Raw genomic sequence first — 27322 nt, 5'->3', positions numbered from 1 at the left:
TATCGCTGGGGCTCGATAAGCACAGAGACATCACAGCCAGGCAGGGTCACACCGGCCTTGCTGTGCAAACCAGCCCTGCCCACCCCGTGCCTCTGGCCACAGAGGTGAGAGGATGCTGGACAGAAACACCTGAGCTCCCAGCTGTCCCCACTGTGTTCAGTGTAGGTCAGGGATGAGGGGCTGCCCCCGAGCCCCCGCACTGGGGAAGCAGAAAACAGACCACAGTGTTTGTTGTGGAGTTAATTTAATTTATACAGTGACTGTCAGCAATGTTTCATCCAGGCAGCAGAACACAGCAGGACTCATGTCAAAGCTCCACGCTTTGATTTCACCCTTCAGTCTGCAAACACCTCTCTGAATGCCCACCACATCCTCCTGTAACACAGCGAGTGCCCAGGGCCTGCCCAAGTGCAGCACATGTGGCCCACACATGTGCACATTGCAGTGTGCAAGGCACACTTAACTTTCTCACCTAATTTCAAGCAGCCTGGCACCTCGAGGCATTTCCTCCTTGCTTCCAGGTTAATGAGTCTCGTTATGGTTCTAATCTGCTCATACACAAATGGCTCCACTGCGAGAACGGAACGTGGCAGTCACACTCAGCACTAACACACACCCCACTGCTGCTACAGCTACATCGAGTTGAGGAGTGCAAGGAAATATTGACAGCTCAGACAGGAAAGAAAGCAACAGCTAATGCAGGGACACACCACAGAGACCCCCTTGCCATGGAGCTGTTTTTGGCAAGACTGGGCCACTGCTCTCCCTTAAAGGGCTCCTCAGACCCTGAGTGCACAGGACAACGTGAGTCACTGACTGGTACATCCATCTGTGCAAAAGCTGCCTCCACCAATGCCCAGCCCACACATACACTATCTGATGTGCCTCAAGGACTTTGATTTCAAACCAGAAACACCAGAATTTTCACTGCCAGTGGCAGTACCCGCAGTCACCAGTGACAGTCTGCACCAAGGCTCATCCCTCCCCATCTTGCCCCAGGCCACAATCAGGCAGCTGAGTCCCAGTGCATGAGGACTCCTCACCACTGCCTCCAGCAGTAAGAGGGAGAGCAGCCCTCACTCTTCTCAAGCTGAGCTCGTTGGGCCTTTTCTCTGTTTGTTTTGTTGTGCTGTTTTGTCCCCTCAGCAGAGCTGCCATTTCTTTTCTGATCAGCTGCCAAGGAATGCACAAAACAGGGAGCACACGACTGCACACCAAACAGACACCTCATGCACTTGGTACCTTTGGGAGTAAACTTAAGGAACAAAAAGTTTCTGCGATCCAGTGTTGTTACCCCAGAACGTCAAAGCTTTTGGCTTTGGATGCCATGGTAACGCTCAAGGGTGCTGCAATAAGTTATTGTCACTATACACACAACTCACAGGGACACATGGGGAGGGTCAGTCACACCCTTGGTGTTGGGGAGGGACAGTCACACACACACACACACACACAACATTTAACACTGCTGGAATGGGGCTCCTCAGTCATCAAACCTCCCCTCACGGATGATGTCAAAGGAGAAAGGGAGAAACTTGAACCCAGTGCCAGTGTAGAATTTGTTTTGGAATTCGATCCTGCAAGAGACAGAAGATTGATTACTCATTAATAAGGCAGCTCTCAATAGGAACAATTAGCAAGAACTCCACTAAAAGTAGGATTACTGACTGTAAAAAGCTTTAAAGAGAAAAAGAGATATTATAACAAAATGTATCTTTTGGCACAACCGAACTGTCCAGAGACTTCCATCCCACCCTCAGGGACAAAAAATGGCAACAGGAGCAGAAGGCCAGCGCTGGCAGTGTCCCAGGATGCACAGGGTGCAGAGGGAGCATTTTCTACACCGGCTGCTGAAGTTCCCTTTTTCATTAGCACAAGCCTCAGCCATGTGACACTGAGCTCAGACTCCCCACCAGCCTCTTCTGTTGATTCCCTGCAGCACATTTGTACTGGGACGTGCCCATCAGCTCCAGCCGAGCGTTAGCTCAGCCCCATTTGCTGCTGGCCCTAATGAACTCGAGTAAAAAAGAGAATTATTCTAGAGAAGTGCCCAATAGTCAGTGACAGCCAAATAGGGACAGGGAAAACTAATCCCCTGATCCCCAGCAAAAACAAGCCCAGGATTCACAGACACTTTCCACTGCACAATCTGCTGGAAAACAAAATCTCTGCAGGCAGCAAGTGACAGCAGACTGGGGAGCCTTTAACACAGTTCAGGAGAACGTTTTTTTTCAGCAAGAAAAGACAAACTTGAATTATTTTTCCCCAAATGGGGAATCATGGCCAACTCCAGAGCTGCTGGATTCAGCCAGCAAAAAGTGATTTCCTCACAGAGCCCAGGAGGGAAATGCTCAGGAAAACCAGCTTTAGCCTGTATCTTCTAGTGCCTCACAGGCCAAGGGATCCCCAGGATGAGCAGGATTTTCCATGTGGGAGGAAGGGCTTCTTGCCAACATGCTCCAGTTTTTCAGGAACCCAGATAATCTCTGTAAGTATCCTGTGACTAAGTAACTGTTCTGTAAGCAAAGGGAAATGAGAGGCAGAGGGTTGGGTATGTGAGTCACCCAAGCTCACTGTGACTGACATGTTAACCCTGATGATTCACAATTCCAGCTGGCCTCAAACCCTCCCTTTGGACATTCTGTTACAACTGGCCACAACTGGAGGCCTGACACTGGAAGAGAGGCTGCTCTAATGTTAGAGAACTAGCCAGAAAAGTGTATTTAACCAAATAATCAGTGTACATGGTCAGTGGGGTTTTCTGCAGGTGTCTCCAGAACACCCAGAACCCAGCAGGAAGCACTGCTGTTGCCAGGCTCACTGCCTGTTACATGTCCCACTTTACTGCTCGACCCTCTGTGTGTCTCACATCGGTGACCAAGTCCTGCAGAGAATTTACAGACAGTGGCATTATCAGCAAACAGCCCAGGTGTCCTCTGGTAGCAGCAGAACTACAGGAGACCCACTCTGCAGCTTTCTGCATTAATATTCATGTCAGTGTTTTGTCAGACTGTTGTTCTGTGGATTTTCCAACCCCACAAAGTCAGGGTACACTGGGAAACCAGGCAGCTCCAGTCCTGTGAGCAGGAGGCAAAAGTGCAATGGGAATCCTGAGTGCCACCCAGTACAACTGCAAATTCCCACTCTGTGTCCCTAAACACAGGTGCCAGAGCCTGGGGTCAGGTGTAAACCAGGCACACCTCAAGGGTGGTGCACCTGACAGACAGAACCCACTGTTTGTGCACAGACTGCTGCAGTTACTCCTTCCCAAAAAGAGCAGAAGGACAGATCTGCCTCTGGGATATTCCATGCTGCCTGACAGGAGGCTGTGGCTGCCCCTGGGAGCAGTGGCTCCTGCAGCCACACTGCAGGCGAGTCCTGGCTCGTGACATTTACAAAGGGAAATCAAATCCTGGCAGGTGGGTGAGCAGCTGGACCTCACCTCTCTCACTGGGTTGAGAGTGGGATGCAGCTCCAACACACCCACGCTTCTTGGGAACCCTGAATACAGTCACAAACCTTTTCTTTTGGGCACAGCCTGTTTTGGCTCATGTTAGAAGAGGTGACTAGTTTAAAAAGGGGGAAGCTGCTTTAATGTGAATGTTCATGTCAAACTACATCACTGAAAAGCAATAAATGGAAAGGTTAAATATTTCAGAAGAGTTACAGCAAAAGAAGCTGACAGCACAACAGCTCAGACATGTACAGAGCTGCAGTGGAGCCCCAGCTGACACCCTGCAATCCTGGCAGCAATCCAGAGGGCTGCCTCAACCCCAGAATGGCCTGAGAAAGCCCAACCTGCTCAAAGAATGCACACTGAAAAAGTACAAAATAAACCTCCCTCATTTGGGACTGCCAGGCACAGCATATGGAACAACCTGTGAATTCCCTGACCAGTGAAACACATGCTCAACTCCTCCTCCTTTCCAGGAAGGCTGAACCACCCACACCTCAAATTCCTGATAGGTGACAGTTCTCCCATAGCCAGAAAATCCCATCTGCTCCTCCCAGGACAGCTGAATTTGACCTCCACTCTTCCTTCCTCTTCCTAAAAAGGGAACACCTGCCATTGGAACACCCTGTTTTCAGCTCAGGAGCAAAAAGGAATGTGAACAGTGTGCTCTTTGGAACCACTGCAGGTGCCTCCCTGTGATAACCAACACCCAGCAATCTCAAAATCATTTCAGCAGATCACTTGCAGTCTGAAATAGAACCTTAAACTTGCTTTTTGGGCTCTGAGCCTGAACAGATTTTCTCTCAGAGCCTGTGCATGAAAAGCTTGCAGGTTTGAAACACATATTTAGGAAAAAACAGGACTTTGAGCACTCCAGTTCCACAGCTGCCCTGCTGTGGTCTGCATGGGCAGAGTGATCTGTGCTCTCACTGCTGCTGCCCCTGGGTTTGCCATTTGCCATTTCACTGACAAAAACACAGATGGGTTTTTAATGGCCCTTTAGGGAAAGCCTAGCAATGTGAACCATTACCTCCAGCTCACACCTGTTCCAGGTGTCTGAGCCATATCTGGAGGTGCAGTTTGTGATGAACAAAAGACAAGTAGCTCCCCAAAAATGTGTTTTCTGCTCCAGAGAGCCTGCCTAGAGCAGCTGCTCAGAGCTGTTCCCATTAGAAATGGCCATGCAGCTCCACAGCCCAGAGAGGCCAAGCCCTGGAAATCCTCTAATCCTCAAGGAATTGCAGAGCAAACCCCCCACATCTGGAGTTACAGCACTGCTGCCCTCTGCTCCTCTTGGCCTGCTCTCAGTGCCCAGCAGGGTCTGCAGGGCTCTTGCTGTCACTGCTGTCACGTCCCAGCACGGTGGCAGCAGGGAGAGGATGAGGGACCTCTGGCCAGTCAGCAAGGAGCTCTGCAGTGACTGCTATGCAGGGTTCAGGCTGCATGCCAGGAAAAACACAGGCACCATCCAGCAGCCATTTCCAGGAGTGCCCCCCTGGCTCCCTCAGCACAAGATGGCCTCGCCCCAGGATCAGCTCGGCTCACTTGGCCACAGAGACACAGGTGGACCAGGAGCCTCCAGCCTGCACCCCCAGGAGCCAGGACACTCCAGCCTGCACCCCCCAGCCTGCACCTCACTAGCTGCCAAGGCACAGGGCAAAAGGCCAAAGCTTTCCTTCCTCACAAGCAGGGGAGAAGTGCAAAAAGACTGATTTTCTTATTTTGCTTTATAAGGGGACTTGCTTCCTGTTGCACTTACAGAACTACTTTCAGAGCGTGCTCCTAACATTTTCTTCCCATTTAAGCATGACAGAGTATTTCTTGTGATCTTCAGAGACTTCCCTTCGCTCTCATGATCCCCCCACCCCCAGGAAATCAGCAGCTTGAGGAGGTGGGAGCAGCCTGAACCCCAGAGTGGCACAGACTCTCCTACATTTCAGGCTGAGAAAATCCTACTCCCAGTTGCTCCTCTGATCCCACCAGTGCACTAACAAGGGAATCTGAAGTGGAACAATGAGCGCTCTTAAACATGGATTAGAGAAAGCTCTCGAATATTTTCCATACTTGGGAGCAGAGTAATTCCTTCTGCTTTGCTGGCTGCATACACAGGAGCTTAATGATCACAGGAAAGGAGTTGCAAAAGAAATTTCCAAAAGCAAGACCAGCAAAAATTCACTGCCATCCCAAAGTACCCCAAAGGCAGAAAGCAAAGCCACTCCTTTCCAAGGCAAGGTTTTATAGCAATGAACAAGAGCATGAGAAGATACCTGCAGTCAGTGGCTACTGCACACAAAGGACAACAAATACAGGAACCAGTGAAAAGACCAAGAGATGGAATGAGAAAGTCCTGCTGAAAGCCACAAATCACACTGCTCCAGCCAGCACAGCCTCCCCAGTCCCTGGTCCCAAAGCTTTGGTCTTTTGGTGCTTATTTCTAAGCAGAGCTCCACAACTTTAAACAACAGTTAGGGGAAGGTGTTTTACTACAAACAGGATTGAAATCTCTGACCCTTTTTAAAGACTTTCTGCCTTCTAGAAGATGGCATTTCTGCCCAGTCCAGGTGACATCCATTTCCTTGTTATGAAGAGCTCTCCCAGTTTCTGGATGTCCCAGTAACTCACCAGTGCAAGCGCAGAGCGTGGAGGAAGGCTGAAAGCCCCTCCATGACCAGCAGAATGGCCACTGTCAGCGTGGCAAAAGCAGCAAAGATGAAGAAGAGGCCCAAGCCTCCCCCCAGGCTCCTGACACTGAGGCCGATGTGGATCACCATGGTCCAGAGCACCTCCGAGAGCTCTGCCGAGAGAAAGGAGAGAAGACTCAAGTCAGCAGGAACAGGGGGTTGTTTACTGGTAAAGTAATAACTAAAGTCAAGCAAACCCCCGCTACAATGAGGTGGAAACTGAAGAGGGACGAGAGCTTTTGCAGCCAAGTGTGCCAGGACATTGCCTCCAGCTATCACACAGAGCAGGGCAGAGTCCTTGCTCAGCAGCTCTTTGCTTTATTCTGTGATTTTACCTCTGTTCCTCCCATTCAGCAGAGCTGTGGGAGCAGACCCTGGTGTGTGGAGCTCACTGCTCCCAGGTAATTCACACTGTCCTGTGCCAGCCAAGCCCTGAGAGGCCTCTTGTGCCCAGGCTGAGCAGGCACAGGGCCCCACAGCTCAGCTCCCTGAGGACACTCACGTGCGTGGGCCAAGCTGAGGGCCCAGAGGCGCAGGTAGGACGCGGTGTTGGAGATGCAGCCCAGGCAGTACTCGATGGTGTGGATGGCCTGGTACACCACGGTGTCCCCAAAGTCGAACTGCAAAGGGAATGCAGGATGAGGGGAGCTGGGAGCACGGCATGGGCAGGGACAGGGGCAGGGGAACTGCTGCTATCACCAGGGACACTGTGTGTGACACTGCACACTGACACTGTCTTCTCCTGGTTTAGCACGCCAGCGCCACAAAGGAAAAATGAATCTTGTCTCGACAGGTTTTGCAGAATGACAAATGCTGTGATGTGAATATTGTTTTCTTATTCTGGCATGTGGAAGTCAAGATATTCCAAATTGATCCATGGGCTTAGCCAGGAAAAGACTGTTCAGCAGAAGGTGGTGCTGGTGTGCACTCCCTGGTAAAGCCAGAGGTGCTGCTGCAGGAAGGAGGCAGTGCCCCAAGCTGTAGTGCGTGTAGGAGCAACAGGAGCATTTTGCAAGACATGAACCTGCCCTTTTTGAAAGCAAAAATAATGCATTAAGCTACTCTGAAAAAGTCACATCTCTGCACCGTTCACTGGCAAAGTCTCTGCGTCTCGGTGATTTTCTGCAATAATAAAAGAACTTAGAAGGAAATCTGCCATGGGGCAGTTTCTTATCCTGGAGCTTGGGAAAACATTCCCTTGCAGTTTGGATTTAATCCATGCTTCAGAAACTGCTCAGATTTAAGTGAACATGATGTTTTAAATACATCCAGTGACTAATGCTCTAGGCATGCACACAAAGCTATTTATAGTCTTAATTCTCCCCTAGTATATCCAAGGCAATATTTCAAACAATTCAGTTAAATTAGCTGTCAAAATCCTAATCCTTTCTCTACAGAACATGAGCTGTGAAGTTCTTCACTAAAGGCTGCCCTAGCCAACAGTTCCAGCTCCGGACACGTGAGCCAGGAGGGAATGTGGGAAATGTTTAAACAATGACCTTTCAAAGCTGAGTGCAACTGCCTGAGAGATCCACCACTGAGCCAGGAGTGGGAGTACTGGGATTGCTGTGGCACAGTCCTTGTGGGCTGACACATTTTGCCCAGGTTCAGAGAGACATCAGGTACACCAGAACAGGAACCCTGTGCCCCTCCCCTTCCCCCCCATTCCACACAGGCCTGTGCACAGCAGAGCTCTGAGCAAATCACTCTCAGCACAATTTGCAGCAGCAGCACCCTGGTCAAGCTGCTCTGATTTCATGCCATTTGCATTTTTTTTGTAGTAAAATTGGTTACCTGATAGTGTTCAAACCTACACTCAATCCTGCATCAGTATTAAACCCCCATTTTTTTAATACTTATTACGAGTGCTTATGGATAAGCAGTTTCTCAGAGCAGAGCTTCTCTTTTACACAAAGCTTCTGGCCAGTTCAGTTCTTCAACTACATGAAACTGGACTGGTTGTGCTGCATTTGCTCTCTGGGTCAACCAGCTTCATCGCTAACATGGCAGATAGTCTGAGGGAAGAAATACCTTTAAACAGTTTGCTGCAGCACAAAATTAAGAAGGCCACAACATAAAGAAATTGAGACTTTTTTTGGAAGCTCAGGAGTGAAAATTTTTCAGTTTCAGACCTCCAGCTGAACAGTTTCCCAGGTAACTGGGAACAATCAGGGGATCACACAGACAAGTTGTATAGATGAAGTAATTAAAAGTCTGTTGATGTATGTGTGTATGAATTTAAAATGGCCTGTAACATGAAAACAGCAAGATCTTTTGGAAAACAAGATGCTGTGACATAACAAGTTCCATTCAGCACATTTTACACCGATGGGAAATGGCCCAGGTACACATGAAGGCAAAGCTGCTGTGCTCTTACCACCTCGTCCTCTGTAGGCTTGAAAACATAAATTTACATTTAGTGCAGTGTTTTGATCACATTAATCATGAAGACATTCAGCAATTCCCTCCTACACACGCCACAGAAAGCAGTAACACATCCCATGCACTACAGAGGCAGGATCTGCTGCAGTCGTTCAGAGGCATCAGAAAATTCCCCAACTACGTGAGATTGACTGTTTTTCTCCTCTCCCATAGGAAAGGGAAGTAAATTAATATTACCCCCAGCAGTCAAAATGAATATATAAACAGAATTTCAGTGCTGCAGAAATACAGCCCCTGAATTTCCACTGGCATGGGAGAAGCAGATAACGTGTGGCACCTGGGAGTGCTGTGCACCCCTGAGATGGTGGCTCTTTGGGGACAAACAGAGCCACATCTCCCAGGATATGCAAATTATGCTGTTTTTTCTGGAGTCCTGGGAGTGACCAAGAGACAGTCAGTGAGAAAACTGCTAGGAACACACTTCACTGGGAATGTTGCTGCTTAAACAGCCTGGAAATGAGTAACTACAGTCCCAGTGAGCTCATCCTGCTGCCGAGTGCAGTGCCCTGAGAGCGAGGATGCTCAGGTGCTTACCTCTTCCCCCTCCTCAGAATGGGTAGATAACTGGTCATGTTGAATGATCTCAGCATCCTCCTCCGTTGGGCCATTGCCCACCCGGATCCCACCAAAGTTGTGCGTGCCCTGACACATGCAGAAAAGAAAGAGCAAAGTGTTGTTTGGGTTTTAGTGCAAAAGTGCAGGTTTCTCATGACTCCATGTGCAGCAGCAGCTCACAGAGGAAAACAAAATATTAAATATTAAGGCCCAGATCAAGGCAGGTACAATTCTATTTCCCAGCTTGGATGGGAAAGGTGCTGATTCCTGCTGGGGCTGGGGAAAAAAAAAAAAATAAAAAAATCTGTCTGAGTGAATCCTCGGTACATTTCTACAGTGTCACTGCAACCATGAGGACAATAAAGGCACACCTCTCAGAGGACATTTGCTGGCTCTGACATGCAACAGCCCCAAGTCCTGCCCAGCACGGCTGGACAAGCACTGACACACCACTGCTGGGTACTGGAGCAGGTCATGGAGCTGAACACACTGACACAAACACACACACACTTGCTCCCACCAGCCTCAGGCACACCAACAGCACACACAAAACCACATCTTCCCCTGCTTGGAACCTCTACGTTGTGCAAGCAGGTCTTTTTAGAGACATTTGTTCTGACATTCAGCATCTGACCTTCAGCTGCACCTCCAGGACTCCAAAGGGAAAAGAACAACACACAGACTGAGCTGAAATGCTGAAATGGGGAGCAGTTCCCACCTGACCCCTGAGTCTGACCCCTAGAGAGGCAAACTACAACACCATAAATAGAAATAAACCCTGTGCCCAGCTTCATCACTGTCTTGGGTCACCTGTGACACAGGATGTGACCTGACTTGCCACACCCAGACTGCAGAGGTCCAGGGATGCCCATACAGATGAAAGAGGTGCTTGCACAGACCAGCAGAACAGCTGCTCTGAGTTCTTTTACCTCGTTTATCCTTAGAAGCAAGCCTGCTTTTATTTTAGGCTGAATTATAAATATGCCCAAAATGCCAGATATTAATTAGAGATTTTGTCAGGTTTCTAAAAACAAATTAGGTAGGCGTTTATGCTCTGAAAACAGAAATAAAATTTTAAATCCCCTCCACATTAACAACTAAGACAATGATTTTATTAGGATTTTCAGTATCTCTGAAACACCCCAAGTCACTGATGACTCCTGTCAATATTCTGTTTATTTATTTCTAGCCTGTGTGACCTTGCACTTGAGCAGCCTTTCCCTCACACTCGACTCATATCCATTCCCTGCAAACCAGCCAACCTAAACACAGCTCCAGCAGCTCCAATTGTTTACTTGATCCTTCTAAGCACACTTCACACAAGACCTCCCCTCACAGCTTCCCGATGGAGATGCATTTCATACGCTGGATGGATCCTGCACAAAAGAACCATTTTCATTTCTGGCATTTCTGTGAGGACACTAAAATGTCATGAGAAAACCAGCTGACATGTCCCTCTGGAGAGCATGATGTGCCTCTCACAATTGGTGAGATTCACACCTCCTTAGTCAGCCAGGCAGATTCAGAACTAAAATGTAGCTGAAATAAGCAGTGCTGGGGAAGGGACTGAGATCTGGGGGCTGCCACAATCCTCAGCAGAAAGCTCTGGCAGCAAAGGGCCATCTGTAGGCTTAGAAACACGTAAGTCAAAACTACTGTCATCAAGAAGCTTGTTTGTGGACAACCACTTAATAATAATTTCAGGTCAAAGTGTGTACAGGACAGATGTGTCACAAATCCAATGATTACTGACATGGAGTTGCTGGAGGCCATCACATCACTGTGTGTTTGGGAACACGTAATGCAAACAGAAATGCTGCACTGAGAAGAATCCTAATCTATCTTAAACAAATACACAAGCAGAAGAAAAAAAGGGGAATTTAACATGGGGGGATGTGGTAGCAGGAAATCCTGTGCTGCTCTGCAGGTTGGATTCAGCAGCACTTCTGCAAGGAAGTGTCTCTGTGCACACACAACTACCATCCTCCAGCTTGGGTGTTCATCCAGAATGTATCAATTTGGCTAAACTTTGCTCTTTCCAAGAGAAAGTGTTTTTCACCCTAAAGGTGCGCTTGCCATTCCCTTATGAAATTGAGATACATTCCATGCTCCCTCGATAACCAGACACAAAGCCAGCTCCCATCTGTAATGCATCAGGCGAGTTTGAAGTGCACTCACTGTTGCAGCCGCTGCTGCCTCGAGCGCCTGCGTGTTCGTGCTGCCCTGGGCCTCCTCGGGCTGCCCTTCCTGGGGGTGGACGGAAGAAGAGAGAGGGAGGAGGAAGGAAACAAAAAGAGAAAGGGAGACGAATGGAGGGGACATGGGAGGATGAAAGGTGGTCAGAGAAGGGAGAGGGAGTGTCTGTGACTGAACTGATCTCTGACTCGCTGCACATCCTCACAGCGCTGCCAGACATGCAGGGAGCACTCGCACGTCTCCGCAGCGCACGTGTGCCACGTTCCTGCATCTCACACACAGGTACAGTGCAGCTGGAAACCTACAGAGCACCCCAGCAGACAACCTCTCACATGAGTCTCTAAGTCTCTTTTTCCTTTTAGCTGTTTTTTTTTACCATCCGAGCTGCTTTAACAAAGATAGCTGAGAAGTTTGCCAGCCAATTCCACCTCCGTTTCCCACTGCCAGCCTAGCCCAGCCACTGAAGTGCATCCAGCAGCCAGCGAGACTGTTCCTAAACCAGATACCAAAGCCCAAGCCAGAGACACTGCTGTGATCATTACCAACATAAGGGGTTTTTAAAAGCAGGTTTGATGCTGGATCCAGATCTGGGAAGCAGGCAGGCAACACTGTCTCCAGTAACACCCACCTGCTGGTATGCCCAGGAATATGAAAAAACACTTAACAGGTTTCAATGCGGTGTGAACCCAATGAATCCAAGCTCAGGATGGAGAACACAGCTTTTCAACCAAAAACAGTTTTTATATGTAAAATATAAAAGAGAGTCACCCACCAAGTGTTTTCTCCTTAAATACTGCTGCCGAAGGACCAGGGGTTTGGCTACCAGCATCCACGGCACACACAGCAAGGCTACAACCACGAGGAAGCACTGGAGCCCTTTCTGCAAAAGAAACAAGTCTCAGGTAATTCAGCTGCATCCCCTGCTCAAACACACACAGAACCCAGCAAGAATGGCTGAATTCCCAGTATGTGGATGTTCCACCACCTCTTTCTCTTCTGGGAACAGCAATTAAGTACTTAATGCCTGCAGCTGCCACCTCTGACTGAGCACAGCATTTAATGCTGAGACTGGGTTAGACTGGGGAAAAATCCAAAAGATCCTGCAGGGAATGAGAATTTGGCAGATGTCTGATACTGCTGGGAGGAAACAGTGTCGGTGTCTGAGCTAAGCTGAGAGGTATCACATTGCAGACATGGATAATATTCCTAATTGCTTTCTGCTATTAATCAGGATCCACATGTTCTGAAGCCACAGTTGACTTATGGTCAGACAAATAAAAATTCCTGCTACAGGGATTATTCCTTCATTCTTCAACATTACATAGTATCAGACTTCAGAAATGCTCTGTCACAGTGGAAAGATGTTTCATGCTTGATTTCACAATTATGACAAGGTCAATGAAACACTCCAGTATCACGAAGCATCTCTGATTCTGTTCTAGCAAGAGCACGCACCTGCCCACTATAAAGCATCTTATTACTGGTGTCCTCATAGGAGAACAGAAACATGTTGATAAAGTGTATTAAGAGGCTCGGTGCTTCCTTGGATGTGTGAGCATCGTAGGCTGTCCACTTGTAAAAGATGAGAATAACAAGGTATCCAAAGAGGGAGGACATGAAAATCATTTCTGGGATAAATCCAAGGTATATGTTCAGTGGCTTCTTAAAATAGCTACAGGGAAGAAAAAAAACAAAAAACAACATGAAAGTTTATATTAGATTTGGTTAGAATTAGGGCAAAAGCTTTTAATCAGTCTTTGGAATGACAGCACAGGGGCTCAGCAGCTCGACAACAGCTGGGCCTGGAGCACAGGAACTGCCTGGCAGGCAGAGTTCCACACACAGCCAGAGATAACTGCACTGCACCTTCCATCAGGAGGTGAGGGCTGATGGGCATCTTAGACCACAAAACACCCAAAGATATTCCATTCCCCCCACCATGAGAAAAACAGAGCAAAGCCCTTACATGTGGTTGAGGAGACTCAATGCAACACCAAAGAGCATCTGGAAAATGCCAAGAATCACAGACATCTTCATCTTAAAGGAATTGAGGAAAGCCAGCTTATTGCTGGCAATATTCCAGATCTGTGAAAAACAACACCTAGTCAGATACCAGGGAAAGGAAAACAGGAGAAGGAAAACACTCCCTTTAAGCTAAACAGTATGAACCAGTCAGGAAGTGTGAGGCTGAAAAAGCAGGTTTTAAAGATGTGTTTATCCTATGGATATCTTCTGGGGAAATGAGCAGACATTTCAGCTGGGAACAGCCTGGCAGTAACTGAGCCCACCACTGAGCAGGAATCAAACCTGTTTTCATGGTGCCTCAAAGGTGCAGGAGAAAAGAGGCTGCATCCTTAACAGAAAAAATATGATTATCCATTTAAAGGAACAATTACACACAGCTCTGATTTCCTGCACTTCCTCTTTATGTGGAACCCACAGAAGGTTTGTCAAATATTATAAGCTGGGTTAAGAGCAGAGGTGTTGATGCAGGCAGGTACAAAGTGACAGGATTACTGGGAAATGTGTATTTCCAAAGGTAAAGGAAAAGTTCTTCTCCCTGGAAAAAGAGATTAACAGCTTTCCCCAAGGTAAAAAGTAACTTCAGAAAGTGATTTTCCCGGCTAATCAGATTTGATTAAAGCACTACAGGTTAGAAAGGGTGAGAAAGCAGCCTTTAATGGACCTCAGAACAAGGGTCTGGATCCCAAATCTGGCATCTCAGTAGGAATTCTATTGCTCAGGAGTATTCCTGACGTGCTCAGGGAATGTCTGGGCTGGGCAATCTTTCACAGAACAGTGAACAGACAGACAGGTACTTTTCTTTCTGCTGACACAGAGGATTTTTCCCAAAAGACTGCAGAGGAAGGATGAGCTCTTACTGGGTCAATGCCAAACGGGTAGGGCCCACCAAACACCCCTGGGATAGCAGGATCCAGCTGCAGCAGGGGGGTGGTCTCCAGCAAAGCATCTCTGTTTGGAAATAAGATTATACAAACATTAACCACAGCAATGCCACCCTCTTTCTGTAAAAACTAACAACACTCTTCCCTTGTGAGAAGAAGGAATAGCTGATCTGAGTTTTATTAAATTGAGAGTACTTCAAGGTTGTAGAACCTGGATGGTTCTAGAGATTTTCCCAAATTAATGAAACCCTGTTTCTTGACTTTTTACTCAGTGTCAAAAGGAAGACAGGTGCAGGGGACAGGATTCTTGAAATGTCTATGGGGAAACAGGTGAGAAACTGCACCTTAGTAAGTTTTCTGGAAAAAAAAAAAAATAAGTTTTGAATCTTGGCATGTATCATCCCATTTACACCTCTCTTCCACATCTACCTGAGACAGAGGTCAGAAATTTTTGTTTTCCTGAGCTGGAAGGACAAGTCACCTGCTTCTCACTGTCTCTACAAAGTTACCAAGGGTTTACTCACGACCAGTTGGCTTTATTGAACATTGGCCTGACGCTCCAGGAGGAACCAAACATGTTGAGGGACTTGGAGAAGCAGTCGTTGTAGATGAGGCCCGTGTAGGTGGAGAACAGCCCCATCAGCAGGATGATGTATCGACCACTGAACACCATGTTGAACATCTGGTGTAAAAACCCAAAAGGAACAAAGAAAGTCCGTGAGAACAGGGCAGGTCCCTCCCAAAGCCAAACCAGGGAAGTCAGTCTGCTGTAAGACAAACATTGGCCACGTGAACTGAGAGTCCAAAAATTTCTATTTCCCCTTGGCAGGGATTAAGGGTGCAAGAGGGAGCACAGCAGATAACGAGGATGAAGGGGCAGCATGGATCTCCACAGGGGACCCAGGAGTGGCTGGAGAGGACAAATTGCACTGCACAGCCTGATGCAACTCCCAGCTGGCAGCATGAGTTTGGAACCAGGAGCACAGACCCTGTCAGCCTCCTCCAGTTCTGTCAGTGTGTCTTAACTCTGGTTCAGCTCCTGTCAGCCCTGAGCCAGCAAAACTAACCTTGAGCAGCAAACAGGAAAAATGCTGGGGATGGGATATATACATACAGAAACTGGGAGTTTTGCAGTGATTAAACCCCACTATTATCCAGTTAAATTTGGGGTGATTTGTTTATGTCAATTTACCTACTACTCTTGATAATTTCCTTCAGACAATTGAAATTAATAATTTCCTATAAATACACAAAAGGAAAACCAAGGGACCTCAATACTATTATGAAATTACACTACTCAGTGTGTGTGTGTGTTCTTCGGGCTTCCCAGCCTGTCCATGTGCTTCAAAAATTCCAAAGGAGGAGTAATGGGCATTGTCAAGTCAAGGGGAAAAGGATGGGAGTTAACCAAGCTGCAACTCTTTGTTTGAAATGCAAAGCTCAGCACGATCTGCCACTTTACCTCATTGTCACTCTTCTGGGACAGAATCCTGCTTTCCCTCACCACCATCCAGACAGCAATCAGAGTCATCAGGATTCCATGGCCAAAATCTCCAAACATCACAGCAAACAGGAATGGGAATGTGATGATGGTATAGGGTGCTGTAAGGGAAAAGACAGCATTCCCAGGGCACTGTGTGTTAGTCAGCCCAGATTCACCATGGTACAGTTCAGGCAATTCAGCAAATGTAATTCCCCAGCTTCCCCTCTGTTACTGAAAGCTGATGAGTCTCCAGTAGAATTCTCTATTAGAGATTTCCACACAGGACAGGCAATACAGATAAACATCACAACTAAAAAACTTGAGACAGAAGTCTTGGACTTTTCCAAGTCTGAATTTACCTGGATTTATTTCCCGATATGTCCCAATGCCATAAGCATCAACAATGTTTTGAAAGCCGGAAGTAAACTTGTTAGTTTTGTTGTATGTGGGTGGGGTCTGATTGGTTTGCATCCTGTTTAAAATAGATGGGACAGTGGATCCGCTGTGCTCCTGTTTGAGAAAAACAAAGGGAAGATCAGCAAACCCACCCCAGGAGCACTGGAGGATGAAGTCCAACACAGCTGTCCCACTGGCATTTGAAAAACTGCAAGCTTGAGTGTTTGCAGTGTGCTTGCACAATGAGATGCTGGAGCAGCTGAGGAAGGCTGCCAGGATTCCACTGCTCTGCACTTTGTGTAGCAGGAGTAAAGGTGAACATTGTCTGCGCAGGACAGACAAGAAAACAACAAGCAAGTGGAAGGACTTCAAGAAACCCAACTCTCTTGACTATCTGAGCAGAGGGTGACTTTGCCAACATCCTGGAGAGCTCCTCTACCCAGACACCAGGACTGCAGAGCCCAGCCAGGGTAACTAAACACAGCAAAGGACTTACACATGGGAAAATCCTCACCATTCCAGCATTCACCTGAACTTTAAGATTTGCACAACCTATTTGTTACTACTTTTATCTCTAAGTCATCATTCCTGCATGCTACATAAGCTGTCCTCTGTGAGGGCTGATTCCCAGCCCAAGGGGATGGTGTTCAGAGGATCACAATACAGAAAAGGCAATGAATCCACGTGGTGCTGCCACAGCTGACTGGCACAGCATCTACTCACAGTGCCTCTCCTGAGAGCAAACTGGATGGAATCGAGGTCAGCAACAGGACACCACACTTCAGCAATCAAGCACTTCTGTGTCACATCGATGTTGCACAGGTTCAGGGTGTGGTAAATGGCCTTCATCTTCCGCACTTTGATGAACCAGACACGGATGTTTTTAGCAGCTGCCTGCAAAACCCTCTGGCGATGATCCTCAGTTTGGTTCAGCACCTTTCAGAGAAGCAGGAGAAAGATGAGGCCAAATCATGGACCAAAGCTCAAAGTGCACCAACAAGACAAGCCTTTCCCACAGAGGATGAATGACCAGTTTGCTCCCCTATGCCTGCAGTCTATGATGTACCCCCATAATAATTAGTTCTGCTGAAAGGCTTAAGGGCTTTTTCCAGGGATGTTTTCTGATTATTTTCCTCCTCCAGCTAGAAGGTCAGTAGTTGTTTCAAACAACAAACTGTGCCAAGATCACAGAGAACAGTTTTACCTCCACCCAGGTTAAAAGAGCAGAGGAGAGTTCTGCAAGTGAAGGGTTTGCTGCCTTGAGAAAACACATAAATTACCCTGAAAGACTTGTTTACTGAAGGGAAAAGGAGAAAGTGTTTCCTGCTGAGGGTGTTTTCCAACTGGAACATATCAAACTCAGGCCAAGTCAGATTTCCAGAATGGAAAGTCTTAGATTGCAGGGAAAGTGAGGACACGAGGCACATGCAGCTTACAGCAGTTATACTGCTTCTGAGTTCCTGTCTACTTTAAAATACCTTTTGAGTTGCACTGCACAACTCCCAGCTTGAGACAGTTTAATTTAACCATTTTTCCTTTTAGTTCTGAACCTTTTCTCAATTTTTGTCTCAAATCCCTTAAATCTTTCTACATTATCACATACTGCCTTTCTTCCTTGAAGCAAGCACCAGGTATTTCAGAGGTGGCACCCACGAGATCTGGGTGCTAATTACTTTTTACCAACCCTCAGGCTGCTGCACAAGAGATTAGTTGTAAAGCAGAAGCTCTTCAGGACAGCACAACGTGAAAATATAAAGACAGGCAGAAAAAAAGAAGAGCTAAGTTAATGTTAGCATTGTTATCTCACCTTGGAAAAAAGTTTAAATGTTTTCAAAGTACTTGGAGATGAACAGGCAGTTACACAACATGATCTCAGAGTCAGAACCTGTGGGATCTCCCTACACACGAGTTCCTCTTTGCTCCCTGATATGGAGTTCTCTGTACTTATTTGTATATAATGAATTGCTAAGCCCTCCAGAAAGATCAAACCACCCATCCCAAATCCTGGCACAGAAAAAACTGAGCAGTCTCCAAACACCTCTCTTGCACTGCTGGTCTCAAGCTACCAGAAGGTGAAAACACAGTCATCTAACAGGGGCAAACATCCTCCTGTTTTATCAGGACCCAAAGTTTCCAAAGAGAGTTTTCAACCATATTATTAAAGAAAAAAACTAAAGAATGGTCATTGACCCCAGTTATTTTACCATCTGAAGATCATCAATTCTGGTATTGACACCAGAAGCCATTTCCTTCCTCTCCTGAGGTGTTTCTGGGCATGGGTAGAGGGAGGCTCGGAACCTGGAAGACAGGGAAGCACCTCAGTGACAGAGATGGAAAGATCAATCATTTAGGGGTGAACCAGAGGCACCTTAAGAGAAGTTTCTGATCAGCAGAGACTGCCAAGCAGAGCTCCAGCCTCTACATCAGTGGGATGCAGAAGTTTGCTTTAGGCCAAAGCAGAAGCTGAGTGCTTAAGAAAACAGAAGTGGGAGAGAATCCTCTTCTTCCTGTGCTGCCAGTGTCTCCAGGCATTGTCACGAGGCTGGTCAGCCATCCAGCTGAGGGGGGATGCTGTCACACCAGTGCAACTGCTGACAGAAGCAGTCACTGTTGTCTCCCCTGTGAGAATATCCCACTGATGTCCCATCAGGCTGCCCCAAAAATCAACATTCCCTTGGTATTTTGCATTCCCTAGCACAACAGTTTTGTACTTCTGAGTATTACAGGCTGAGGAGTGGCAAATCTGACTGTAAAATGTGTTTCAGTTACTTATGGCACATTTCATTTGCTGTCTAAATATATGCTCCTGCAACCACTGCGAAACAGGGAGTTGAGAAATACTGATATTAAGTCATGCCAGTGTGCTTCAAATAATTGAGAGCTGCCCAGATGTTAGACTTTCATACCCTTCACAGATCTTCTTGACTCTGTTCTTCAGCTGGTCACCTTGGAAGAAGATGATAAATACAGACTTGTGCACATAATCCCCCTAGAACAAAAGAAAGAATTGTAGAAATTAGCATGAGATATTTAACAGATATTTTTTTCCTTTTGCTGAGTCTGTCCATCAGAGCTCAGATACACACAGCAAGCCAAGAATGTCCCTGATTAACACTGAACAGTCACAAGGAGAGCAATTTTCTCAGCCTCAATACAGAATACCTGCACTGTATTTGTGTCTAGTAAAGCAAAATGTCCCAGGTTATTGAGTCTATGCAATACAGTAAATGGGAAAACCTGGTAAGAGCTCCAAAATTAATGAAGATGCAATGAAATATTCATCAGCACTTAGTGCAGTCAGCTCACCTACACAACCAAGCCAAAAGAGGGAATGAAGATATAAAAAAGTGGAGTTTAACCAGTGTGGTTCCCAGGGAGGCCAGAGCCACATTCCTTGCACAGCTGTGTCCGTGGGGGCAGCCAGGGCCCCTTTCCTGCATTTGTTGACAAGTTATTGTTCTACCTTACTTAGGAAATTTTAACATAATGTTTCAAGAATAATTACATTAGGTGTAACCTCAATTTAAGGAAGTTCTGCACAATAAGAACAAAGTCTCTCCTAGCAGACAGATGATTCCCCAGGTCAGCTACCAGTGGTTGGTGGGACAAGGGAACACATCAGCCTCACATGAGAAAGAGAGGCTGTTACTGAGCTTCATCTCACAAGTCTGGGTTCCAGGGCACCCCTTCACTAGGTAAGAGCAAGGGTGCCCCAAGTTTGGGCAGTACCCACTGGTTTGAGCACAGGAGACACTGGATGTAAAACCAGGCCAAATCACAACATTTACTATTTATTTCTGTACTAATGCAAACAATGGTAAGGTGGATGTTTAAACTACTGATTAGTGAATTAAGAAAAAAACGTAAGGTTCAAGTTCAGAGAAATGAGCTTCAGATATTACACACTGCCCATGTCCCAAGGAGCATCTTCCACACAGGATCACTGCTCATTCAGAACTGCACCTGCAGTTTGGGCCAGAGAAATCCCTAGGCCCTGCTGCAGTCCATGTTTTGAGCTGTTTTCCCCTTCCAACAGCACTCCCCATCCAGCCTCCCATTTTTGTTTCAATTAAACAGGAAAACATTTGTTGATGAAGCTCAGAGGCTGCAGCAGGCGCTGGGACAGACCTCACTGCATGGATCTGACAGAGGGACAGAACTTTCTACAGGATGCACAGCTCTTGGGCCCTGCTGCTGTACCCAAGAGCTCCTTTACCGTGACGGGGTCCTCCAGCGGGTTCTCGATCTCGGCCTGGCGCAGGAACACGTTCCCGCGGCACACGCGCCACAGCATCCGCTCGAACGTGGGGATGCGCTCGCGGTTGATCACGCCAGCCACGAACCTGCAAGGGGACAGCACGGCCTCAGGGGCTGCACCTGAGCCACCCCAGCACACAAAGGCAACTGGGGGTTGGTGATGCACCCAAAGCTAGAAGAATCTTGTTTTAATGTTAGCTCTTCAAGAGAAATGGAAGGTCCTTGAAATGCGTGGAGGTAACACACAACAAAACAACTGCACTATAGCACAGGCTCTGTTTCTTAAGAGAATGAAATAATCTTTAAAAATATATAGACCACTGCTTATATAGGAGAAACAAATGCATTTAGATATAGAGTTTCTAATCTTCATTCCCCTGCAGTCCTGGTACATTGGCTGCAAGAGTTACAGCCAGTGACTATGTCCTGGGCTCATACTCAGACCTCACTGGACCAAACCTCCATGTCCAGATAAAGAATTACAAATGCACAAGGAAGCCTGGAAGCAGCTGATAAAGAGGATGTAGAACTGTACAGTTATTTCAGACCATTATGTACCCACAGTAGTAACAATTTTCAACAAAGCTCTGAGATCTCAGAATGCCTGAAGAAACAACCAGACATGCTTACATGGAACAAACTGGGTTAATTGTTTGGTGCAGAGAGAAACTTGTGAATCACAAACATGAACTGGGAAGTTAATATGGGCAGGAAAAGAGCAGAGAGCAACAGCTGGTTTCAGACCAGCTTTCATCTGCTTGGTGTGGAAAGTTTCATAACTATGCTCAAATCATTGCTGCTTCCACAGGCTGATAATCCCTAATCCAGCAATCCTGAACTGCAATTACCCGAGTCGGAGCGGGGCACCTCTTCCCATCTCGCTCGGCTCCAGCAGTGAAGAGGATTCCTCCAACAGGTCTGGATCCGCCATCTGCTGATGATGCAATTCAGCCTGAATTCACAAATCAATTAATATCTAATGAAACCAGTTAGTGGCATGCAGGGAATGAGGAGCCAGGAGATAGTTGTGGGAGACAAAAAAAGAAAGGAAAGGAAAGAAAAGGAAGAGCAAACATAAGACAGCAAAAAGAGGAACAAGATGATAGAAAAGACAGTAAGAATAACACATGGAAGGAGAAAAACAAGAGGAAAAATGGAATGGCTCAGCAGGGCTTCCACACAAGAAAGGCTTAAAGATTGTTGCAACAAAAGGGCTGGGAGATATATAAGTCTGAAGAAAGGCAGAAGTAAAAAAATAAATAAATAAATTTCAAGTTTTAAACACAAGTGATGTTCCCAAGAACCATTTTTAATGGCACAAACCAGAGAAACACACTTGACTCATGTATTTCTCCAGATATCAAATTAATTTATCCTTATTCACCGTATGGTTCACCATCAGACACAAACACTGCTTAGAGCAGGCTGGCAACGTGGCTCATCTCTGCCAGCCAGGCACTAAAACAGGACAATTTTACACTGTCCTTCTTTGCAATTCATTTGCAGGCTAAAATTCTTAGGAATATGGCTTGTAAGTGTCAGAAATTCAGGTCAAGGATGCTCAAATTATATCCTCTTGTGCACCATCTTCACACTTGTTCAATCCCGCCTCACACTTAGTTCCACCTCTGCAGCTTATATAATGAAATGCCAGAGATTACAGTTCCTGAGCACAACCAGAGGGCCAAAGTCTACCCTCTGTGGTATGCAGGAGGTCTTTCCCACAAAGCCATCAAGGGGACTTGCTGAATCACACTGGAAGGCAGAGTTTGACCCAAGGACACATCATATCCACGCACACACACAGAGCATAGCCTTGCAAAATCTGTGCCAAGTGCAGTAACTTAGCCCCAGTCTCTGTATTTGGGGAATAGTTGTGTTAGAGTGAAAAACTCCCTAACACTTCACCTGCTTGTCAAATCAAAGTGTTTGTCATATACAAGAGAGTTTTTGCAAGGCTGATACCAAACGCAGCTCAACACACACTTGCTGCAGCTTAGGATGTTACATGAGGGAGGGAGCCCTTCATTCTGCTTGGAAAGGCAACACAGGGAATTCCTGAACCTTTCAACTTTAAGGAGAATTGTTGCAACATCAAAAACTGAATGAAAATTCAGTTCATAGAGAACACAACTAAAATAAGAAAGTTTGGTACCTGAAAACGAAACACACAGACCAGACATCCCACCAAGTGTTTGACATCTCGATTTCAATCGAGATATGTTGAGGAACAGTGAGTTACAATTGTTAGAGGCTTGTATTGTATTTCCAATAATCAAGACACTGTGGTCATTTTTAGTGATGTGCAGCACATTTTAGCAGATGAAAAAGGAAGGACAGCACATGTGACATCTTTGGATTTGCCTCACCTGAGAGAGGATTTTTTATATTTGTTTAATATTAGCTTGGCCCATTTGGGCTATGTGTCCTTTATTCAGGACAAGGTCTGCTTAGAGAGGGTGGAATTACAAAGCAAAACAGTTTAGAATAAACGTGGATTAGACCAGTTTAACTAAAAGAAAACGTTATTTTGAAAGGATTATTTCCATTACAAATTCCATGTTCCTTAAATTCATTTCTCAACAACTCTGGTTTGATGAGCACACCCTTTCTAGAAAGGAAACAGCACAGCAGCAGCTCTGCAGCAGGAAGGATAACTAAAGCACTGATGGGGGATTTAATAGAAATAAAAAATTAAGACTATGTGGAAATGGAAGAGCTATCCAGTTCCAGTGCAGAAAACCAGGATTCTGGGAAACCTACTATGAATATGAGTTTTTGCCAGCAGTGAGTGACATGTCAGAGCTACTGTGGAGTATTTTTCATTAGATGAAGTCATTCAGGATTGGGATCCCCCAAGCACTTCCATGACAGTAATCAAGCAGTATAATACAAGAACTTTCATTATTAAGCATTTTTAAATTGCTTATTGATCCCATGATCAGCATCCAGATCACCACCTTTAATCTCAAAAAAGATTCATTTTCTCCACTCATGATTCCAGTCCTGCCCTGTGATGGTTCTGGATGCTCAGTGCAAGCCCATACAATTCAAGCCCCTTCCAGATCACAAACAGGACAAAAATCAATGTTCACAAGAACTAAAAACGATTCATGTCACCATCTATTAACCCAGAGCCAGACAGAAGTGACAGAAGCAAAGCAAACAGAGAAAAGCAGATGGCAGAAGAGTCAGAGGGAGGAAGAAGGGACTGCATGCCATTAACCGTTACTTTTCCAGTCTTCTTTTACGCTCACACTCTAGGCAAAGCTCTCAGAGAAATCTCTCCAGCTCATATTGCTCTTCATAAGCAAGGACAAGAAGACTGAGAAAAGGAGCATAATCATCAACATGGTGTGTTGGAACAAGAAATGGCTGCTTGGGCTAGAATGGTCACAGGAAGAACAAGGGGGACATTTTGCCACCCTCCCTCCCCACATGTTCAAACTCTGGAGAGCAAAGGCCAAGCATGAAGGAATTGGAGAGTCAGCCATTTCTTGTGCAACTCATTACTATGAATAACACAATCTTAATTACAAGTTATTGTAGTCTTCAAGTGTTGAAAGTGCTGTGCAGTGGCAGCATGGAGGAAGGGAGCGTTGGCCACTCCAGGATGGAGAGCAGAGGCAGCTCTGGGCTGCTCAGGGCTCTCCCCAGGTGCTTGCTGAGCTGACAGGTTTAAACTGCCCACACTTACATTTTGCTGAACATCACCTGTAAGCTGTTTTGTTTGCTTTCACATAGAGCAGCACATGTTATTTGGTATATTTTGTTTTTTCTTACTACAGAAAACAGTTATGAAAGAGAAGCAGAACATATCTGAGTGTTATGTGGCTGGTTTGTGGAGGGTTGCGGGTGACCTGCCACGGACTGGTTAGAAAATTGATTTTCATCTTTAAATTTAGTTTGATCCCACTGTCGTTGAAGAAGAGCAGTGGGCAGAGAGAACATTAATTAACAAGGCCAGGTTGGATGGGGCTTGGAGCAAGCTGATCTAGTAGAAGGTGTCCCCCATGGCAAGGGGATGGATGGGGATGAACTTTAAGGTCCTTCCCAACCCAAACCAGTCTGGGATTCATTCTTGATACAGAAGTGCTCAGCACTTGGTTTTATATGATACTCAGAACAGACAGTGCTACTTTTACATAGCAAAGTAATGGATTATCAGGTTAATCCTGTTTGTCCAAGGGACACTTGTAAGTGAACATTCAACACTCGAAGACAAGGGCTTTTTTGTACTGAAATCAACCCCACGACCCAGCAGCCCTCACACCAGCACCAGTATCTGTGTCAGCAGTGACTATGACTGGCACAGGACCAACCTTGGTGCCTCAACAGGCAACACCTTGTGCCAAAACAACAAAAAACAAACCATTAGATAAATGGCCTGCAGTGTGCAGGAGTCCTGCTCCACTTGACAATAGCCCTTGTTAATACCAGGAGTCATTTCCGTTAAGAATTCTTTGATCAAATCCTGAGATTAGAGGAAACAGGACATCTACTCAGCAAAAACATGTCCTGAAAAACATACAGGAGCCCTTTGAGAGAACTGCCAAGACTCTTGAGATACTTCAGCTTTACAAGGCAGGGTTGTGTCTTCTCCCAAGCAGGATTTATGTCAGTGCCATGAACAACACTGGAGAAGCTGCTGTCAGGTCCAGTGAAAGTTGCCAGTTCCTGGCCCAGATGGTATTTGACAAAATGTCAAAGACTTTAAAATGTCAGCTTTGCTCCACAACTGACCTCTGAAAGCTTCAGAGTTTGATCAAAGGCTCAATTAATTAATTAACTTATCTATTACTTCAGTGGACTTTGTACTGTGTCCCTGATGAGTCTCCATGTAACACTTTTAAGGCTGAATTTAAGAAATTCAGCTTGATCATAAGTCCTCTGCATGTGCACCAAAGAGACTCTGACCCACTGGGGACAGAGCTCGCTGTAGCTACAAATTTTGGGGCTGTTGATGTGATTTCAAAACTACTCCCATCTAAATTACTTTACACAATTTTTAGACAAACCATTGCTTAACTAGAACAAGCCCAAATCAACATCCTAGGAGGTAAATCATGGGTAGCTATGTGTACTGCATGAAAAATGGAAAACAACTCATGCAGCTTTCTCAAATAAAGCATAAAATGACCCTGCTGTCCAAAACAGCAACTAAAACATATTTGAGAATAAAAATGGTAATTTCTATGAGAAGAACCAGCTCCACAAGTGTTAAACCCCACCGGTATTCTGACCTCATCAAAAAACTGCTGAGTTTTACGCAGTATAAATTTTAATTCTGTCAGCTCCAAGAAGTTTCTCTTCAGAGCCTCCTGGTTGGTGTTGATTTCTTTAAGCTCATTTTCAATTTTCTCAAAGTTTGCCTGGAAGATGTGAAAAGGAGAAAGATAAAGGACTTAAAGCAATTCCATAATTAAGTGCTGATCAGTCTGTCAACACACAGAGGCAAGTGAGATGCTTCACATCCCCACCCAATTTACATGGATTTACAGGTGCATCTCCAGCCTGCAGAAGCACAGATCCAGATCTGCCACAACTGCAGACTTTGCACACTCAGCCAGACTTTTATGGACTGGATTGATAGAGTTTCTTCAAATCAATAAAACTGTGATAAACTTTATGATCCACCACCATAAATCATGAGGTTCCAGCAGTTTTTAGCTCATTTCAGTGGTGAAATTCCTACTGAGTACTCTCACTTCAGTATTTGGACAAACACTGCCAGCCCAACTTGAGCTGGCAGAGCTGCTTCCAGGGAGAGCTGGAGACTGAGCTAATGCCCCCCGCCACTAAATTCTGCAAGTATCGACCAACAGAGACCATTTTCCCTGTTTCCATCAAAAGTCAAATACTAGTTAAAGTCTTAACACATCATTACCTCCAGGTCAATCATGTCACGTGGAAAAGGCACCTCTGGGTTTTCACCAGTGTCCATGATAGGAATATTTGCCTTTTTAATCTCCTTCTCCACAAAGCCTGCCGAGACAGCATTAAAAGTGTTAATTACAGATATTTCAGTGTCAAACAGTTACTCTAACCTGCACCTGGCCCCAGCAGCTGATGATTCCTTCACCTCCTATCCCAAGATTGTCTGACTTGGCCAGAGTTATTTTTCTAGGGGGAGGTGAATCCCTGGAGGCAGCAAGCCCTGCCTGTGCCCTCACCCCTGTGCTCTGTTCCAAATGCTGCCCTGCAGCTTCAGAGTGCTTTGACTGTTGTTTTATTTTAAAGCAAAAGCTGCAGAGACAGAGCAACATCAACCCCAGTGGCAACGTACGGAGCTTTCGGTCCATCTCCTCGCACCGCCGGACTTCATTGACGAATTTGCGGTGGAACACGTTCACGTCGGGGTTCAGCTGCAGGGAGAGACACGGCACTCAGCAAAGCCCCGCTGCGGCTGGGCCCCACCGGGGCCGGGCGGGGCTCCCGGTGCCGCGGGGCTCCCGGTGCCGCGGGCTGCTGAGGGGACACTCACGTCGCGGAACTGGACCTTGCCCAGCTCGCCCAGCTCGCTGACACAGCAGTACGCGGCCTCGGACTGCAGGAAGAGCTGGGCCAGGGTCATCTCCTCGCTGCGGAACAGCTCCCCCATGGCGGCGCCGCTCCCGCCGCGGCCTCTGCGGAGAAGGGCCGTGAGAACCGGGAGGGGGGCAGGGACCGAGGCCTTCCCGTCTCCGCCGCCCCGTCACAGCTCGGCTGCACCTGGACGCCACCGCAGCCCGGCTCGGCGCGGCGTCCCCACCCCATCCCGTGCCGTCCCCATCACATCCAGCCCCGTTCCGTTCCGCTCCCCGCCATTACCTGCCGCCGCTGCCGCCGCCGCTGCCGCCGCCGCCGCCTGACCCGAGCCGGCTCCCGTCCGCGGCGTCACCGTGCGCGCGGGGCGGTGTCACGCGCACGTCTCCTGGCGACCGCGCGTGGCCCCGCCCCGGAAGTGACGGTA

At 46.7% G+C, this 27322-nt stretch overlaps 1 protein-coding gene across 3 annotated transcripts; it reads right to left on the bottom strand.

Moving 5' to 3' along the window:
* Positions 1-210: 210 nt before the first annotated feature.
* ATP6V0A1 (ATPase H+ transporting V0 subunit a1) lies at positions 211-27322 on the bottom strand. Of its 3 annotated transcripts, none has more exons than XM_058858301.1 (21): positions 27181-27322; positions 26855-26996; positions 26657-26735; positions 26258-26355; positions 25614-25742; positions 21219-21322; positions 20330-20456; positions 19020-19102; positions 18318-18411; positions 16837-17049; positions 16077-16227; positions 15697-15836; positions 14759-14916; positions 14211-14301; positions 13295-13413; positions 12784-13000; positions 12101-12208; positions 9112-9219; positions 6638-6755; positions 6077-6248; positions 211-1577 (listed from the first exon to the last, which is right to left on the bottom strand). In XM_058858301.1, the coding sequence occupies exons 2-21, from the start codon at positions 26969-26971 to the stop codon at positions 1484-1486; spliced, it is 2520 nt and encodes an 839-aa protein (XP_058714284.1). In that variant the 5' UTR covers positions 26972-26996; positions 27181-27322; the 3' UTR covers positions 211-1483. The 3 variants fall into 3 exon arrangements, with proteins under 3 accessions (XP_058714284.1, XP_058714285.1, XP_058714286.1); XM_058858302.1 differs by having other exon boundaries at positions 21219-21301; XM_058858303.1 differs by lacking the exons at positions 211-1577; positions 6638-6755 and having other exon boundaries at positions 6083-6248.

Source organism: Poecile atricapillus, chromosome 27 (assembly GCF_030490865.1).
Source record: "Poecile atricapillus isolate bPoeAtr1 chromosome 27, bPoeAtr1.hap1, whole genome shotgun sequence".
Lineage (NCBI taxonomy): Eukaryota > Metazoa > Chordata > Aves > Passeriformes > Paridae > Poecile > Poecile atricapillus.
Note: the sequence above shows the minus strand (reverse complement) of the source record. Positions and strands in the feature narration are given on the sequence as shown.